General features: G+C 39.1%; 2 protein-coding genes and 8 non-coding genes across 10 annotated transcripts; all 10 read right to left on the bottom strand.

The window, feature by feature from the left end:
* Positions 1 to 734: 734 nt before the first annotated feature.
* Positions 735 to 14,159, bottom strand: vat1l (vesicle amine transport 1-like). Its single transcript, XM_037247971.1, has 9 exons — positions 13,651 to 14,159; positions 12,184 to 12,313; positions 10,875 to 11,090; positions 10,073 to 10,215; positions 9,212 to 9,315; positions 8,310 to 8,365; positions 7,983 to 8,177; positions 2,886 to 2,969; positions 735 to 2,164 (listed from the first exon to the last, which is right to left on the bottom strand). The coding sequence occupies exons 1-9, from the start codon at positions 13,863 to 13,865 to the stop codon at positions 2,066 to 2,068; spliced, it is 1,242 nt and encodes a 413-aa protein (XP_037103866.1). The 5' UTR covers positions 13,866 to 14,159; the 3' UTR covers positions 735 to 2,065.
* trnag-ucc lies at positions 4,126 to 4,197 on the bottom strand. Its single transcript has one exon. It is a non-coding gene; the product is annotated as a tRNA-Gly (tRNA).
* trnag-ucc lies at positions 4,345 to 4,416 on the bottom strand. The gene has a single exon. It is a non-coding gene; the product is annotated as a tRNA-Gly (tRNA).
* On the bottom strand, positions 4,574 to 4,645 carry trnag-ucc. The gene has a single exon. It is a non-coding gene; the product is annotated as a tRNA-Gly (tRNA).
* Positions 5,111 to 5,182, bottom strand: trnag-ucc. The gene has a single exon. It is a non-coding gene; the product is annotated as a tRNA-Gly (tRNA).
* trnag-ucc lies at positions 5,709 to 5,780 on the bottom strand. Its single transcript has one exon. It is a non-coding gene; the product is annotated as a tRNA-Gly (tRNA).
* trnag-ucc lies at positions 5,941 to 6,012 on the bottom strand. Its single transcript has one exon. It is a non-coding gene; the product is annotated as a tRNA-Gly (tRNA).
* trnag-ucc lies at positions 6,243 to 6,314 on the bottom strand. The gene has a single exon. It is a non-coding gene; the product is annotated as a tRNA-Gly (tRNA).
* Positions 6,481 to 6,552, bottom strand: trnag-ucc. Its single transcript has one exon. It is a non-coding gene; the product is annotated as a tRNA-Gly (tRNA).
* Positions 14,160 to 14,736: 577 nt separating the features above from the next.
* bola3 (bolA family member 3) lies at positions 14,737 to 17,025 on the bottom strand. The gene is made up of 4 exons (XM_037247973.1): positions 16,862 to 17,025; positions 16,656 to 16,779; positions 16,064 to 16,152; positions 14,737 to 15,810 (listed from the first exon to the last, which is right to left on the bottom strand). Exons 1-4 carry the CDS (start codon positions 16,922 to 16,924, stop codon positions 15,745 to 15,747), a joined length of 342 nt encoding a protein of 113 aa, XP_037103868.1. The 5' UTR covers positions 16,925 to 17,025; the 3' UTR covers positions 14,737 to 15,744.
* Between the last annotated feature and the right edge of the window lie 73 nt (positions 17,026 to 17,098).

The raw sequence follows: 17,098 nt of genomic DNA, 5'->3' as shown, positions 1-17,098 counted from the left end.
TTTGTCGTTTCTCATTAATGTGTGTCTGGCAAAGGTCTCTCTCATTCAAGATAAGACCGCCACTGCCTACATAGACTTAATCCATGTTTTAATTACATTTTTTTTAAAAAGTACTCAATTCCTGAAAAAAGGTTTTCTCTATATATACAATATTTTTGTTGTATTTTTTCATTGTTATTTTTATTTATTTCTCCAGTGTGCGGGTTTATCTTACACTGTTGTAACACCGGAATTTCTCCTCTGTGGATCATTAAAGTATTATTTTATTTGATCCTACTTTAACGACATGCACCTATGCAGTGATAAAACAGCTCTTTGTTTTACACCAGGCATAATTTTTGATACAGATCTTGTAGTGGCTTTCAATGTGTACATGTACTGAATATTATGGCAATTGAGCCTGTACTGGGCACACACTGGATTGATACTGATGACCACTTTATTTTATTTAGCCATCCATGCATTTACCAGAGCATTAGGGTCAAGGGTGAACGAGCTGGAGCCTATCCCAGCTGACTTTGAGTACACCATCGACTGGTCCACAGTCAATCACGGAACATTTCAGCAAACAACTATTAAAGACTAGAAAAATGAGCCAATACCCTTCGACTGTGCATACATGAACATTTGTCAATAGTAATTATTTCTACTCTTAAATTATTATTATAATTATATTTATAATTTATAGTTTTATTATAATTATATTCAAAGCTGGAAAATGACAACTTCTTCAGTTGGCTTCTTTGCAGATCCATTTATTCTCATATAAACAAAGTCCACAATGACGGATTGCAAGACTGGACAAAAGTAGTTGACCACAGGTATGAAATAAAGTAAAAGCTAAATACTTGCCTTTTCCTTTTTTTCCCCCCGATAATTCATGACGAGACGTTGACACAAACATATGCATATAGTACCAAAGCATGCACCTTTACCTTTTCTACTACAAACATATCAAATATATTTCCACTCAATAATAATTACCTACATTAAACGAAAAATGTCATACTTACTGTATAGTCATTTGTAGCATGAACAATATTTCATTTCTATGTAAGTTTTAATTTGAATGAGTTGTTGGACATTTAACAACTTCTTTTCAATCAGTTGGCACTTGAGAAAATACATCCATGTGAAAAGCGATTCAAGTTTCCCGTTTCTTTGTCTCAATAAGTCGTCAAGGTGTTGATAGTGTTCCCTGCATTTGATATTTTTTTCTAATTTTGATGGCCTGTGTTGATTGTAAAAATAAACAATCTCTTAGGGCATGTTTTTTTTTGAGGCACCAGACAGTAAATACTTTGGTCAAACAGGTAATAAAAAGTCTTTCCCAACTGGCAGTCTGACTGAAGAAATCATCATCGTCTTTTTTTTGTTTTGTTTGTTTTTACAGACATTCAGATTTATTTCTGTATCTCTTATTTATTTATTTGTCTTGTAAAATAAAAGTCTTTTTGGATTCTATTGTTTTCATTTCCGTTTACATTACCATGTAACAAACAAAACAAATGCTGGTCATTTTTTTTCATCAGTCCAATCGCCGCATGAATTACTAAAAATATTAACATGATTCATTTTTAACTTTTATTATTTATTAATTAATTTGTAATACTCTCGATATTGTGCAGATGCATTTGTTGACTCGTAGCTTGACATTAAGGGTAAACATTTCAAGTATGAAACACAAGGCACACGTGATCCCATAATAAATTATGATGACGTTGGTGCCTGTAGGGTTGCTTAAAAAGAACACTCTACATTCATGCATTTTGACCATCATTCATATTTTGTTCAACTGATTGACTTCCTATTCAATCTAAAGTTGTCTATTTGTTGTAAGCAAGGTTAAATGTATATTAATCCAAATTAGGAGTTCAACCTATTCACTAGATTGTGGCGAAACAAAACAAAACATACTTTACACATGCACAAAATGCAGCAGGTCAATTTCCAAACATTCCATCTGCAAGTAACAACAGGTAACAAAGAGAACATGAGTACATTACATGCACAAACACACAAGCAACTCTCTGAGCGTGACCCGATGAGGCATTTTAGTTTCGTTCTAATGGATAAAAGGCATGCGCTCTTTGCTGTCATTGTCCCCCTCAGGCTCCTCTTCCTCCTCCCCCGCTTCACTGGTCTCAGTACTGTCACTGGCCATCTGATAGGAGAGGGGGGTCGGGGGGGTGGATAAAAGGATTTATTGGTCCATCAGTGACCCGATAGTGAAGTTCTTACTCAACACAAAAGTACAATGACACATTCATTTCTACATTTTATATCTACATTTTACATATCAAATGTTGAAGCGTGGTATTTTTTTTGTCATTTATTATATTTATTGTTATTCATCATATATTGTTGTATTCATACAGTATACAGTGGTACCTTGACTTAAAAGTGACCCAAGCAAGAGTTCGATAATGGCAGTGAAAAAATAAATCCCCCACAAATAGCGGCTGTCGACTTTACTTCAGTTTACTGAGTAGCTGTGACCGTCTTTGTTTACAGTATATCCATACGTGCATATCATACTTCCCCCTGGTGGGAGCTGCACAGTGAATAATTCATAATGCACACATTGTTTACAATCTCTGCTACTTTTGTTATTAAAAACAATAGATTTGGGTCTGTTTTATTAGGGGACTGAAACAGATTCACGGCCTTTCCATTCATTCGGGGGAAGAGATTGGAGGATTAAGTGTTTTCAGTTACCTGTGTGGTGGAGGATTGAATTAAACTCATGAGTCAAGGTGCCACTGTATAAAATACCAAATTTATTAATACTATGTATGTGCATTGAATAATATTGGATTGCAATTATTAGTTAATGTAACGCATAAATGTGTTTTCAGAATAGGTTTTCGAGAAATTGCTGTTACCAAGGGAGTAGGTGACTTCTCGACATCCAGAATGAGTTTTCCAATATTGCCTCTGTCATGAATTCTCTGCATGGCTTCCTTAACCTGACAAAAAAAGTAAATGTCAATTTTATTTTCTTCCAGTCATTTTCGACAGTGGGTCGCGGGGGAAGCCGCTTCAGCAGAAAGCCCCTTTCCATAACTTCTATCAACACGGCCAACCAGAAGACAGTCTCTCTGGAATGTCCAGGGAAGTCCCTCAGGCCTCCTTCTGGTGAGACGTGCCCAGAACGCCTCACCAGGAAGGCATATCATCCTAACTAGATGCCCGAGCCACTTCGTTTGGCTCCTCTAAAAGTTGTCTTTACGTTGTTGTTAAATGAATTGATGGGAAAATGTCAAGCTAAATACTTCTTTCATCTCATTAGAGGGACATTACTGAATGCCCCGCTTTGTTTGGAAGCTATTGTGTCTCATAGATTCATTTGTTAAAGACAACACCAGCTATGAGTGAAAATAGGTCAAAAACTGGCTCATGTTGCAGCACAGAATATTCAAACTAATGCATTATACAATTCATTCATTAATTCATTCATCCATTCATTCATCCATTCATTCATTCATTCATTCATTCATTCATTTGTTTCCCGAACCGCTGCATTATATCATGAAACACTAAATCAACGTAACATGTTTATATTCCTCAATTAAAAATTCTGAAAGAAGGTGATGATTGTGGGAAAAAAAACGAAATTAGAAATGAAGTTATGCCGCTCACGGTCATATGCAATGACGCAAGCAGCTTTTCATTCCAGCAGCAGGAAAAGGTTACCATAGTCAACATAGAAACAATTAGGCTGTAAATACTCCTTCTGGGCATATGAACAAATGAGGCCCTGACAATGCATCCCACGCCATCCTCCCCCCGTTCAATGAATGGTTGCTGCATTTTGCCAAGGTTTAATGACCGCAACGAAATAGATTCCTTCCATGAAAAAGACAAACCTGAAGTCAGCAAGGGGAGGTTAAAGAAATACACGCATACTGGAGCAATGGAGAGCTTTCCAGTGCATCGAAAGCAACAAGAACTGCTCGTCCCCACGCTGACTGAGCTGAATCAAAAACCTATCAACGATACCTGTAGTGCACATTCAAAACAAATGTGCTCTATTGCTTTACTGAATGTTGATGATTCCTTGAACAGAAGTTAAATGCAACCTATGTGATAGAGTCTTTGCAGCTGCAACATTTCTTCAAGACTTGCATTGGCTGGGAATCGAACCCAGATCAACTGCTTGGAAGGGAGCTATGCTAACCACTACACCACCAATGCTACATGCCTGCCAATCTCAGTACTCAATGTTAAACAACTTTTCCTCAGAAGTGGGGCACGCTGTGAAAATGTATATTTTAGATTGTGCAGTTCTGATTTTAAGTAATTGTGTAAGTAATGCAGTCACTCACACATGACCTAAAGACATGCATTGGCTGGGAATTGAACCCAGATCAACTGCTTGGAAGGCAGCTATGCTAACCACTACACCACCAATGCCACATTTGACCCATGCTCACTACTCAATGTTAAACAACTTTTCCTCAGAAGTGAATACGCTGTGAAAATGTATGTAAGATTGTGCAGTTCTGACTTTAATTAATTGTATAAGTAATACAGTCGCTTGTACATGTGACTTATACATCTCCTAAAGACTTGCATTGGCTGGGAATCGAACCCAGATCAACTGCTTGGAAGGCAACTATGCTAACCACTACACCGCCAATGCTACATGAAGTTCATTTTCAGTACTCAATGGTGAACAACTTTTCTGTAAAGTGGGGTAGGCACAAAAAATGTAGGTTTGAGATTGTGCGGTTCTGATTTTAATTAATTGAATAAGTAAAGTGAGGGGTATGCAGTGAAAATGGACATTTAAGATTGTGCGGTTCTGTTCTTAATTAATTGTATAAGTAGTGCAGTCGCTCCCACATATGACTTGTACATTTCCTAAAGACTTGCATTGGCTGGGAATCGAACCCAGATCAACTGCTTGGAAGGCAGCTATGCTACCCACTACACCAATGCTACATGAAGCACACACTCAGTACTCAATGTTAAACAACTTTTCCTCAGAAGTGAAGGGTACGCCGTGAAAATGTACATATGTTTAACATTGTGCAGTTCTGACTTTAATTAATTGTATAAGTAATGCAGTCGCTTGTACATGTGACTTATACATTTCCTAAAGACTTGCATTGGCTGGGAATCGAACCCAGATCAACTGCTTGGAAGGCAACTATGCTAACCACTACACCACCAATGCTATATGAAACACATTTTCAGTACTCAATGGTGAACAACTTTTCTGTAAAGTGTGGTATGCACAGAAAATGTTTGAGATTGTGCGGTTCTGATTTTAATTAATTGAATAAGTAAAGTGAGGGGTATGCAGTGAAAATGGATGTTTAAGTTTGTGCGGTTCTGTTCTTAATTAATTGTATAAGTAGTGCAAGTAGTGCAGTCGCTCTCACATATGACTTATACATGTCCTAAAGCAGAGGCGTAGCCAAGCCGGGGCGAGCCGGGGCGGCGCCCCGGTTAGGACTCCCTGCGCCCCGGTTGAAAAAAATCGAGCTTTTGTGATTCTTCATTTTCATGCCGTTTTTTTCTTTCGGTCTTGCGCGAATGTGCTTGCGCTATTCTATGTGCGCGATGTTATCCATTCACCGTTTGCCTCCCGGACACGGATGTTGTTTTAGCGATCAGCGTGGGTGATGTTCGATTTTTTTTTCCTGTGGGCGCACGCCCCTACTGGAAAAATTCCTGGCTACGCCTCTGTCCTAAAGACTTGCATTGGCTGGGAATCGAACCCAGATCAACTGCTTGGAAGGCAGCTATGCTAACCACTACACCACCAATGCTACATGCCTGCCAATCTCAGTACTCAATGGTAAACAACTTTTCCTCAGAAGTGAAGTACGCTGTGAAAATGTATGTTTAAGATTGTGCAGTTCTGATTTTAATTAATTGTATAAGAAATGCAGTCGCTTGTACATGTGACTTATACATCTCTTGAAGACTTGCATTGGCTGGGAATCGAACCCAGATCAACTGCTTGGAAGGCAACTATGCTAACCACTACACCACCAATGCTACATGAAGCATACTTTCAGTACTCAATGGTGAACAACATTTCTGTAAAGTGGGGTAGGCACAGAAAATGTATGTTTGAGATTGTGCGGTTCTGATTTTAATTAATTGAATAAGTAAAGTGAGGGGTATGCAGTGAAAATGGATGTTTAAGATTGTGCGGTTCTGTTCTTAATTAATTGTATAAGTAGTGCAGTCGCTCCCACATATGACTTGTACATGTCCTAAAGACTTGCATTGGCTGGGAATCGAACCCAGATCAACTGCTTGGAAGGCAGCTATGCTACCCACTACACCACCAATGCTACATGAAGCACACTCTCAGTACTCAATGTTAAACAACTTTTCCTCAGAAGTGAAGTGTGTGTGTGCGGTGAAAATGTATGTTTAAGATTGTGCAGTTTTGATTTTAGTTAATTGTATAATTAATGCAGTCACTTGCACATGTGACATATACATTTCCTGAAGAAATGCATTGGCTGGGAATTGAACCCAGATCAACTGCTTGGAAGGCAGCTATGCTAACCACTACACCACCAATGCCACGTTTGACCCATGCTCACTACTCAATGGTGAAAAACATTTCCTCTCAAGTGACTAGTAGTAAAAATGATGATGTATGTTTGAGATTGTCCGGTTCTTTACTGTTTAGTGTTTTTAATTAATTGTGCTAGTAGTGCGCAGCTGACCTTTAGGCAATGCACTCTATTTCTGTTTAATGCTTTGGTACAAACTACACATCAATAGATGATGCCTTCCCCACACATACCCAACATGCTAGGATATTTTTGAAATCGCTGTAAATATACCTGCATTGAACCGGAAACGGATCACGACTTTCCAATTTCAACCAACAGATAGTATTTGAGTTGACATTTGAGATGAGTCATCCTGAGTTTCACAGCATCTCTAATAAGACTGTATGACAAAAATACGTCATGTCGTCGTTCACTAATTGACTTATTGACACCGTTTTAGCTGGTTGCGGGTTGTATAAGTGCGGGGCAAGGAAGGGAAAAGTTTGGAATCATTTGATTCACACTTAAAAAAAAAAGAAGATGAAGTGAAATGAGTCAACTTCAAGTCTACAAATGAGGAACAATATCTGAGAAGTTGAAGGTGGAAAATAATATTTATTTACCCAAAATAAACTGAAAATTAATCGTGTTGAAATGATTGACGTGTACTCCATTGCTTTTTATGTGGGAGCAAAGTAATTGTGCAGCAGGGAGCTAGACAACCTACCCACCATCTGTGGAAGAATGTCCACAGCTGACCGCATCCCACAGAAAATCAAGAGAATTTGCTGTCCATGATGTGTACAGTGGATATAAAAAGTCTACACACCCATGCCAGATTTTGGTGATATAAACAATGGCACCAGGATTTGTCATTTCCAAACTTGTAATATGGCCAATAGCCTGTAAAACTTTTTAAGAGGGGAAATAAAAGTAAAGATGAACTAAAATGATGTCGTTGTACAAGTGTGCACACCCTCTTCTCACTGGGATGTGGCTTCAGAATGAATCAGTCAAATTCAAACTCTTGTTAAATTGGAGTCATCACACACTTGCTACCATTTTAAATGGCTTAAATGAAGTTTAGCTGTTCGAGTAGGCTTTTCTTCACTTTTTCTTTGTGCTTTTTGTTTTTATGCTCACAGCAACTAGTATTTGGCCACAATAAAAGTTGATTAGTTCAAAAGATTTAAAACCTTTGAACAGGTCTGTATGGATTTTTAGATCCATAGAACATTGCTTTCAGAAAAACATCATCGCTATCTTGTTATTTAATCAGGTAATGGTTGACACAAGCTTACTGCAGTGTGCCCAACGTCACGGGCAACCGGTCCCGGATGCAGTCTGTCTTTTGCCTTAATCCGATCTCGCCCCTGCCGTAACCCTGAACATGATTAGCAGCATAGAGGATTGATGTTTTACAGCAGAGCCCTTCAATCTGATTATGATTCTTACCTCCTCCAAAGCCCACAGAGAATCAACAACTGGCTTAATCTTCTTTTGGTTGTAGAGGCACAAGAGTTTGTCCATCACTGATTTCACCAAACTGGATCCTCCCTGCCTGAAGAGGAGGTTGGGCAACGAAAATCCGGCCATGACTTTGTTCTCCTCATAAAGTTTGATAGGGTTCACCTTCTCCACCTGCCACCACTTGGGAGAAATAACAGCATGTGTCAGAGCGATATACAATTCGGTCGAGAATTGAGTGTTTCGTTTGTTGTAAAATGGTGTTAGGGGGCCGTCTGCTTCAATTGACGACGACAGATGGAATTTCTGACTCACGGATTTTGCAAAGCTGAAGAAACTCTTTGTATCCCCAGTTACCATGTTGGATGCGCCTGAAAAAACAAAAATAAAAGGATTTTTGTGCGCTGTGCAAATGGCTGGGCAGAGGTGACTGGACAATAATAACAAGCTAAGCATGAAAGCTCAGAAGGGGGAGGAACAATTGGCACCTTTAGAAATCAGGGTCCATGCAAGCATGCCTTTGCAATATAACTAGCACTAATCCTTAATTGGGTGGTAATAGTGTTGGTTAATTCATGAGGTTTGACGAAAATTAAAGTGATTAATAGGGGCTGTATAAGAAGCTCAGCTGTGACTGAGAATATATTTTATTCCCAGGCTATTATTTATGTATGGGGGCACTACTTATGCAAGCTCAGACAGGTGACGGTCGGCCGAGGTTCCCATTGAAATAACAAGTTCAATTGGCCAACTATTTCTTTTCCATTAGTGTCAACTTCAGTTATTTTTCCTTATAAGGAATGAAAGAACAAGAAAGAACGTTAAGGATGTACATCCTCCCAATAAAAGGCAATTCGGTACGTTTCTTGATTCAAGCAAAGTTCATGAGGTCACCTAGCATAATAGTTTCTTTTATTGGGTCTTTTTCCTTTCACGCGTTTGGCCACCCATTTGGTTGAAGTTTTCATTATAATTTCAGTAGAAATATACCAATGTGTGTTCTAACAATTGTGTTATTTCTCCTTTTCCAAAAACATTGACTTGGGCAATAATCATATGTGGCCAACAATATATACATATGTCTGTATTATATGTACATATATTAAATATGATGTATTACAATGGATAGTATACATTTAAGATGAATGTTTTGTTCAAAGTGTACATAATGTTACAGAAGCTTACAATATCCATTTTTTTTACAGTATAGTTCTTACCATAGAGAATGTACGTTCCCAATGGCTTGAGCAGACAGAGGCCTTTTCCTGTGTTTTCCCCACTTAGACAGTCCAACACAATGTCTACTCCCTCCGGAGATATCCTAAAAGAGTGGCAAAGTGAAGGTTCAGAGGAAATAATCAAATGATAATCAATGTGAACATTAAATAAAAAAACAGATCTAAACTCATGTTTTGAAGAATACTGTTGTTGACTATTAAATGAAACAACCCACGTTATTGCATAATCACAGCCACAAGTGATCAATAGCACAAAATGAGCATGATTAAAAGCAGACATGCCATTCTCATGAGGACCTAAATGCCAAACTTTCTGCTTTAAACCCTGGACACCTAAACTGCTTGGTGGTCTTGTGATTCCCTTTTGTAAAACACACTCATTTAATTGTACTTTGGTCTTGATCCTGGGTGGAATGTGTGGTCCAGGGGGATGAAAGGCAAATTAATCCACCACTACTCTTGATATGTTGGCAGCAGGCATGAAACAAGTGTTCATTACAACCTATATAATATTACATCTATTTCACATACAGTATGTGGGACAGGAAAAGAAATATGTCACAAGGTGTATGAAGAGGAATAAGCTATGAAATAAAATCTCCCAATCTCGAAATACAGGCTATCATGAATCAGCCTCTGATTGGCTCGATTGCAGACCTCCACTGTGACGCCGGGATTAGTCCTTTGTTGCCATGGGGACCATGACGACAAACCACTAGACAGGTGAACCTCGCTCTGTGAAGTCCATTTCTATCATCACAAGCAGCCAATGTCTGATAGTTTGAAAAATATCATCAGTACAGTCCTCATACTGATTGACCTGTTGTAATCCAAGCTTACTTTTTGACTTCTTGAATGTAATCAGTGTTTCTGTCAAAGAGATGAGTGACAGAATCTCTGATCGCGGAGTGTTTTGAATTTGAGGCGATCCCAAAGACGGTGACGTTAGGAAGAGTGGAGCACAGCTGAGCCACAGCTTGACCCTGAACAGAACAATAACGTGGAAAAAGAATGTTTATCAGCAGCTGCCAGAGTGTTTACACAACTGAGCAGAAGGCACAATTTCATATGAAATCAAAATCATACTCTTCCATATTTTATTTTCGAAAGAAAGAATTCATTTAAAAATTCGAAATACATTTTGAATTGAAGAATTCTTTTGTTCATAACATTTAGTGCTATGGTGACATTCCAATACGAATTAGTCATGTTTCATGGTTAACGTTAACTAATCTGTGACTACCGTATTTTCCGTACTATAAGGCGCACTGGATTATAAGGCGCACCTTCAACGAATGGCCCATTTTAAAACTGTCCATATATAAGGCGCGCCGGATTATAAGGCGCACCTTCAATGAATGGCCCATTTTAAAACTTTGTCCGTATATAAGTCCATATATTTGGACACGCATGCCATAGTGGCTCAATATTGGTCCACATATAAGGCGCACTTTTGAGAAAATTTGAGGTTTTTAGGTGTGCCTTATAGTGCGGAAAATACGGTACTTATCACCACTACATCCATTCGTAACCGTAAGGCCTATCACTTTGGTTGCGCATATGTGCCAACTAATGTGGTCCATAACTGATATCAATTGCAGGAAGTGTTGTGGCCTGTATGACATGGCGATTAAGGACTTACAATAGCACCCCCAGCTGAGTGCACCAGCACCGACATTCCCTCTCTGAGTTTGGAGATCTCAAAAAGCATCATGTAGGCAGCGACAAAGTTCAGGGCAAACGCCGCAGCCTCTGCAAAAGTCATTTCATCGGGCATTTTGTAGACAAACTCCTCTGGTGTGCAGACAACTTCTGCCCAGGCATTGTAGTTGGCAAATGCCATGACTCGGTCTCCTATCTGAAAGCAGAGTGGTGGCAAAAGTAGTCACACTGTCTACTTAAGGACCCTTTTGAGTGAATTAAAAGATTTGAAACATGTTTGAAAATAAATGCAGAATACGTGTGCAACTATGTAGAACTCAATTGTGGAATGTAACACTATTTTAAAACTTGGGTTTTCCCGATTTTTGACTAAAACGGCGCCCAGTGACTGACTTGGGGTTATCTGGTGCAATTGTGATGTGCACTGAGCTAGCTAGGTGTGCCTGCACCCCAAAAATACATCTGACAGTCTGCTGACGTAGATGCTTTGGAGAGCCTTGTTATCTGTCGCACATCACACAGAGGAAAGCAGAACAGCAAGGAGGGGGGATTTTTTTTTTTTTGGTCAAACTCTACAGCCAGTGTGGGAGCAGGGGCTTCTTTGCACTTTAGAGCACCACATTTCCACAGCATAGTCCAGCCGCCAGAGGCTTTAAGAATCTATATTTTTACGAGCCAAACATGTAGTTTTGTCTCGACATACGTACGATACTCGACAAAGATTTTTTTTAAGTCATAGTACTGGTATTTGACAATTAGCACAGCATTTGAGAGCAGAGAGAATTACTCTATTTTGAGATTTTGAAGCCTCCTTTCATACTATGACTGGTCCTACTTTTAATCATTCAAATTTGCAGGCTTGTAAAAACACTGTGTCAAATTCCGAAGACATATTTTCAAGTTAAAATAAAGGGAACAATCTTGCTTCTTTGTATCTGTTGTGTCATTTTGATTAATCCTCCCTGGTTCATGTTTCTCCATGTCGCTGCACTCCCTGTTTTTCCACATCTCAAACGATCGAGATCCCACCTGCAATTTGCATGATTCATGCAACAATCATATTTTGAAAAGGTAAGGGGTAGAAAGTCCATATCTGTTTTGAAATGCAGGCATTACAAGTAAAAAGACCTGAGAAAAAGAAATACTCAAGTATATATATAGTTGTAGAGATACCTGAAAAAAAAAAAAGTTATGAACACTATAAATATTGGTAGTTCGTTTCTGCAGACATTTGTACTCAAGTTGGATTCACTTAATACTCTGGCCGTTACTTCTTCATGTTGACCTACCTCAAATCTTTCTGTGTTTTTACCCACGGACTCGACGATCCCGCAGCATTCGAAGCCAGGAACAAGAGGGGGTTTTGGAGGACTATCAATTGTCCCTTGACGTACCATCAAATCCAGGAAGTTTAAACCACTGAAAAATCCAATACATGGCATAATTGTGTGTGATGAATAATGTGTTGTGCCATAGTGAAGTCGTAATGCCACATCAATTATCACGACAGGTAGCAAATCACATAAATGGTGTTATCATTATCAAATCCTCTGCCTCACAGTTCTGAGGCACCAAGTTCAGATCTTATTATCTTATTACAGCTCCTCCAGAGAGAGACAAGTCTGCCCTTACAAAGACAATAATAGCCTGTTTTGATTGACACTGTCAGAGAGGTATTCATTAGGGATGCACCGATATCACTTCTTTCAGAGGACAACTGTTTCAATCTGAGTACTTGTTGATAGAGTACAGATATCTAAAACTACTACTAGATCTCTCAATTGCGATAAAAATGTGTTTATGTGAATCAAATATTCACACGCTTGCACCAATCATGTTTACAGAGAATGACTTCTATTTACCAAATTCAATTGGGTGCCACCTTTACAAGAGCGTCACCTGGCACATTTTAACCGATTCAAGGTAATATTAAGTTCTTAATGTTGTCTTGAAATGAACATTTGCAACCGAAAGTTGGCATGCTTAGAAAGAAATACAAAATGTATTTGACACTGAGGCAAGTTGGCATGGCTCATTTGTTTGCACTCTGAAGTTATGTACATACAGATTGTATTGATTAGCAACATTTGAAAATAACACAGTTTAGAGGGTTAACATACCATCAGAGGGCACAGGCCCAAGCCTAGTAAGTATTGGAACATTTTTCCAAGCACAAGTGCAGACAGTGCACCTGTAAAACTGCTGATGCGTCAGTGCCACAGTATAGCGTCCACTAGTGCCAAGAAGGACTTACGCAATGTCAGATTTTCTTTTGCCCTAAGTATCGATGGCTGATATCAGCAGCCTCCACGGAACTCGATACTTAAAAATAAGGCAGGTATTGTCCTTGTATGGGTACTTGCCCATCCCTATTCAGTATGATGTGATTCGACACCATAGTCACCATACAGTATGTTTACCATGATGACCATATTTATGCAATGTTATGGCCAATGAGTCACAGGCTCTGAATGCAAGGCCACATTCATTAGTCATTACACTCTCCCTGAATACAAAAGATTACAATTGTATTTTCCAAAACTTTGCCACCAATTGGTATAAAAAGCCGACTGCAACAGTTCAGATAGAAATATGAATGGCTGAATTAGATTTAAATAGGTTCTAAAACGTCACTTTGCTCTCTATTAGGAAAAGACCTGTGGCTTCCACAACAATACTGTGTGTGCAACAGTAATTTCTTTGAAATGATATATTTCATAATAATAATAAATTAGCACCAATGTGGTCATATTTACCATGCTTTAACGCGGATCTTCACTTCACCGCGCTGAGGCTCTGGCATCAGCTTCTTGGTCACTCGGAGTTTGTTGAGCCCTCCAAAGGCTGATAACATCACCGCCCGCATCTCTTTCACATTGCCGGAAGATTCCCCGCTTTCCGGTTTCTTCCCCGCGTCTCGCTCTATCATACACTCGGTTTCTTCCGTCATATCTGCACCCTCTTGAGCCATGTCGAAGCCCGGCTGCGTGCGTCTCTCCGCACCTCTTCACGGCTCACTGATGTGCGCTGCAGCCTGCAAGAGTGGCGCTGTTCACGGCTAAGGTTACTCAGCTTCACTCAGCCCGTCGTCTGGTGCTCCTTCCACTCAATCATGGATGCCCGAACCTCTCACGTTGTTATTATTATTATTATTAACAACATCTTGGCTCGTTGATAAGCTATGTTAATTAGTCATTTCAACGAACTGGGCGTAATTGGTGGTGCATGTGATCGTTTGAGTGTCTAGTCCGCCACCTGTTGGACAAACACGTCAACTGCAATTTAATAGGACTCATAAATCACCGTTGTGGACAGTCATTCAACAAGTGTGACGCCCTCAGGGACGCTCGGAAATCAAACATACGTCGACAGCGCATTGATTGTGTAGTATTGCACCATGGACATTGGTTCAGGTTTATAATCGAAATGCCCTCAAACACACTGCAGAAATATTTACGTTTATACTGAAATATGCATTACATCATAACTCAATATAGCCTACAGACTCAAATACACACTTTCGGAGGGTCAATTATGAAGATGCATGAAAAACCATTTTGATTATTTCTTATGCAATATGGTAATTTCGAATGATGAATTTCAGCTACTCTAGGCCAAGTCATATTTTCCTCCTTCTCCTTTTTTGTAATAAGAAATCCTCTGTGCCCTCACTAGTCAACACGGTTTTCTGATTAATATTGCTTTGGTTGAATAAGAACCATCTGTTTTCAATCAGAAGAGTGATATTTATGCAGTGGAGTCCCCGATGTTCTAGAGCGTGCTGTATTACTTGTAGAAATTCAGATTTACTTTGCTTTGAATGTCAGCTCAATATAATCACCTTTACAAATGCCATTTTATATATTTAAGGATACAAGGTTATGTTATAGAATTATATGTAATAAATAATGAGACGAGTGTTACTTGTGTACAACTGCTGTTAGTGGTAAAAGATGAAAACAGTCAGCCATCTTCTTTGAAGGGCCATCATGGGTACAATTCATTTGGCAGACCATTTGAATTAATTGTTCAAACCCTTCAAATTACACAAGGACTTTAATTTATACATTTGACTCACATTCACAGGTAACATTGCTTCCATAAATATGTTCACCAACCATGAAAGAAACTATGAAGAGAAATCTGACATTTTGTGCGTATGCAGCAGCCCTTCTTTTTCTTTTTTTAAGTATGGATTGATATGCGTGATAAAAACGTGCCTACTATAATAGCTCATATTACACTGACTAGGTTTACCTGCCGTCAAAATTCTGGTTTCTGAAACATTCTGACAAACGGACACGCGTGGGCAGAGTTACTACCGTATCCATGGTTACTGTGATCAATTGGGAAATGCCCTTCTAAATATCAAGACACAAAAAACATCATAATGCAAATAGTAATTTCTGCTTCTTAAATTATTCCTGTCAACAAAAAAAACACATATTCATGTCTTTTATATGTCAGTTTCCTCCTTGCGCCAATCGTGTGGTGCTGTGTTAGAGTTTGGCCAAGTTACCGCTGCTTGTGTGCAAGAGTAGGTCACTCCATGCATACAAGTAGTTCTTGTCATCAGAGACCAAGATTCCTTGCGGGTAGAACATGCGCATGGATATTACAATATGCGTTTATACGACCAAATATTCGGGTTAGAAAAGGTGCAACCCATTCAGGCTTTTAAAAAGCAGAATATGGGCATATTCAGGTTTATGCTGGTGTTTATTCTGCAACCCGAATGTTGCTAATATTCAGGTCCCAAAAGGATTCCTGGCGGCAGGTAAACATAGTCACTGCTTATTTATAGCATGAATTCTGAACATTGAGCGGAGTCAGTTATTGCTTCTGTGGAATTATTGTTTTGGAATATCTGTGAATATTCTGAGTCCATGCATTCCTTGAATCTCATCCTTCAGTGCCTGTGGAAGGACAAAACAAAACACAGAAACAGATGGGGGTTTTACGAAGACAGCATTTGCAATATTTCAAAAAATAACGCTGACAAAAACAAATAATAACAAAAAGTCATCTGTGTAATAACATAGAATGACCATAACGTTAGGTACACTGGTTGAATTAGGATGCTTTTTGATTTGGCTGTTGTACCCAATAGACTGGTGAAGATACCATGTAATAATAAGCAACAAGCTGAATAACAGTTCATATTGTTACCTGATTGACAAGGTGGTGTTGCTGAACAGTCCTCTTCCCGGTAAACTCACTCGACTCTATGTGAACCTCGTACATGGCCCCACAGCCACCTGGACAGACGATGACATTAAAATATGTGACATGGTGAGGGTGTGTGGCATAGATCCTGGTCTCTCCTCACCTGCCTGGAAGGCACGTATATGTCAGGCTGGAAAGTGCTACAGGGGTTGTAGTGTTGGAGGATTTTTATTGAGTACAACTTTAGTGCAGTACAACCATACAGCTCGGGCACTGGTATAGACATTGGAGTCAAACCGCTTGTAAAAATCCATCCAAAAAAGTCAGAAAAGTCAAGTGCAGATACCTAAAAAAGCTACTTTGGCATTTGTAAATCCTCAAAACGTCTCACCACCTGTATGTCCATAAAAAAAAAAATAAAAAAAAAAAGCTAGCAGAATCACATTAAGTGCAATTAACTTATTTTCTACTATGGTTCTCGACCATCGTATTTATTTTTTTATTGAAGCTACATATATGGCTTATTTGAACTGATGTCTCGTTCAACTCAAAATTAATACCAGGAATTTATCATGAAGGATTTTAATGTACATACCAGAGATATCTACAACTTTCAGGGATGACGCCAGTGGGAACCTTTCCTTGAGTACCTTTGCGATACGGATCTCCCCCTCAGTTTGCGTGGAAAGAAACCGCCAGGCTTGCCCACGGATGGCAGTCTGTGTTTGAACGCAGAAGGGAACGTTAGCAAACATCTAGCATTGAGGCGTTTAGACGATTTAAGTTTGACTTTGCAACTACCTGATTTCTAAAACAAATCCGCAATGCAGCTCCGGTAGCGCCTGTTCCTCTACAAACAAACATAGTCTTAATGTTATGTGTGTTCAGGGCACTAGTAAAAGTTGTTTCTGAATAGTTTTGACATGTCCTTTGGCGAGCGTCCCTTTATTATGACGTCACACATCCGGCCTCTTTTTTTTTTTTTTTTTTGCGCGTGAGCGAAAAGGGCAATTGAGTAAACATGACAAACCAGTCCCA

The sequence above is a fragment of the Syngnathus acus genome, chromosome 3 (genome assembly GCF_901709675.1).
Source record: "Syngnathus acus chromosome 3, fSynAcu1.2, whole genome shotgun sequence".
Classification (NCBI taxonomy): Eukaryota; Metazoa; Chordata; class Actinopteri; order Syngnathiformes; family Syngnathidae; genus Syngnathus; species Syngnathus acus.
Note: the sequence above shows the minus strand (reverse complement) of the source record. Positions and strands in the feature narration are given on the sequence as shown.

Bases quoted from the DNA above. Each gene is read 5' to 3' on its own strand.
- vat1l (XM_037247971.1), bottom strand. From the start codon at position 13,865: ATGGCTCAAGAGGGTGCAGATATGACGGAAGAAACCGAGTGTATGATA. The intron at 9,316-10,072 runs GTAAGCTTGGAT...CCACTCTTTTAG, and splicing joins TACATTCAAGAAGTCAAAAA to GATATCTCCGGAGGGAGTAG. The intron at 8,178-8,309 runs GTGAGTCAGAAA...ATTTCTCCCAAG, and splicing joins TCTTCAGCTTTGCAAAATCC to TGGTGGCAGGTGGAGAAGGT.
- bola3 (XM_037247973.1), bottom strand. From the start codon at position 16,924: ATGTTTGTTTGTAGAGGAACAGGCGCTACCGGAGCTGCATTGCGGATT. The intron at 16,780-16,861 runs GTAGTTGCAAAG...GTTCAAACACAG, and splicing joins GGATTTGTTTTAGAAATCAG to ACTGCCATCCGTGGGCAAGC. The intron at 16,153-16,655 runs GTATGTACATTA...TCGTCTGTCCAG, and splicing joins GAAAGTTGTAGATATCTCTG to GTGGCTGTGGGGCCATGTAC.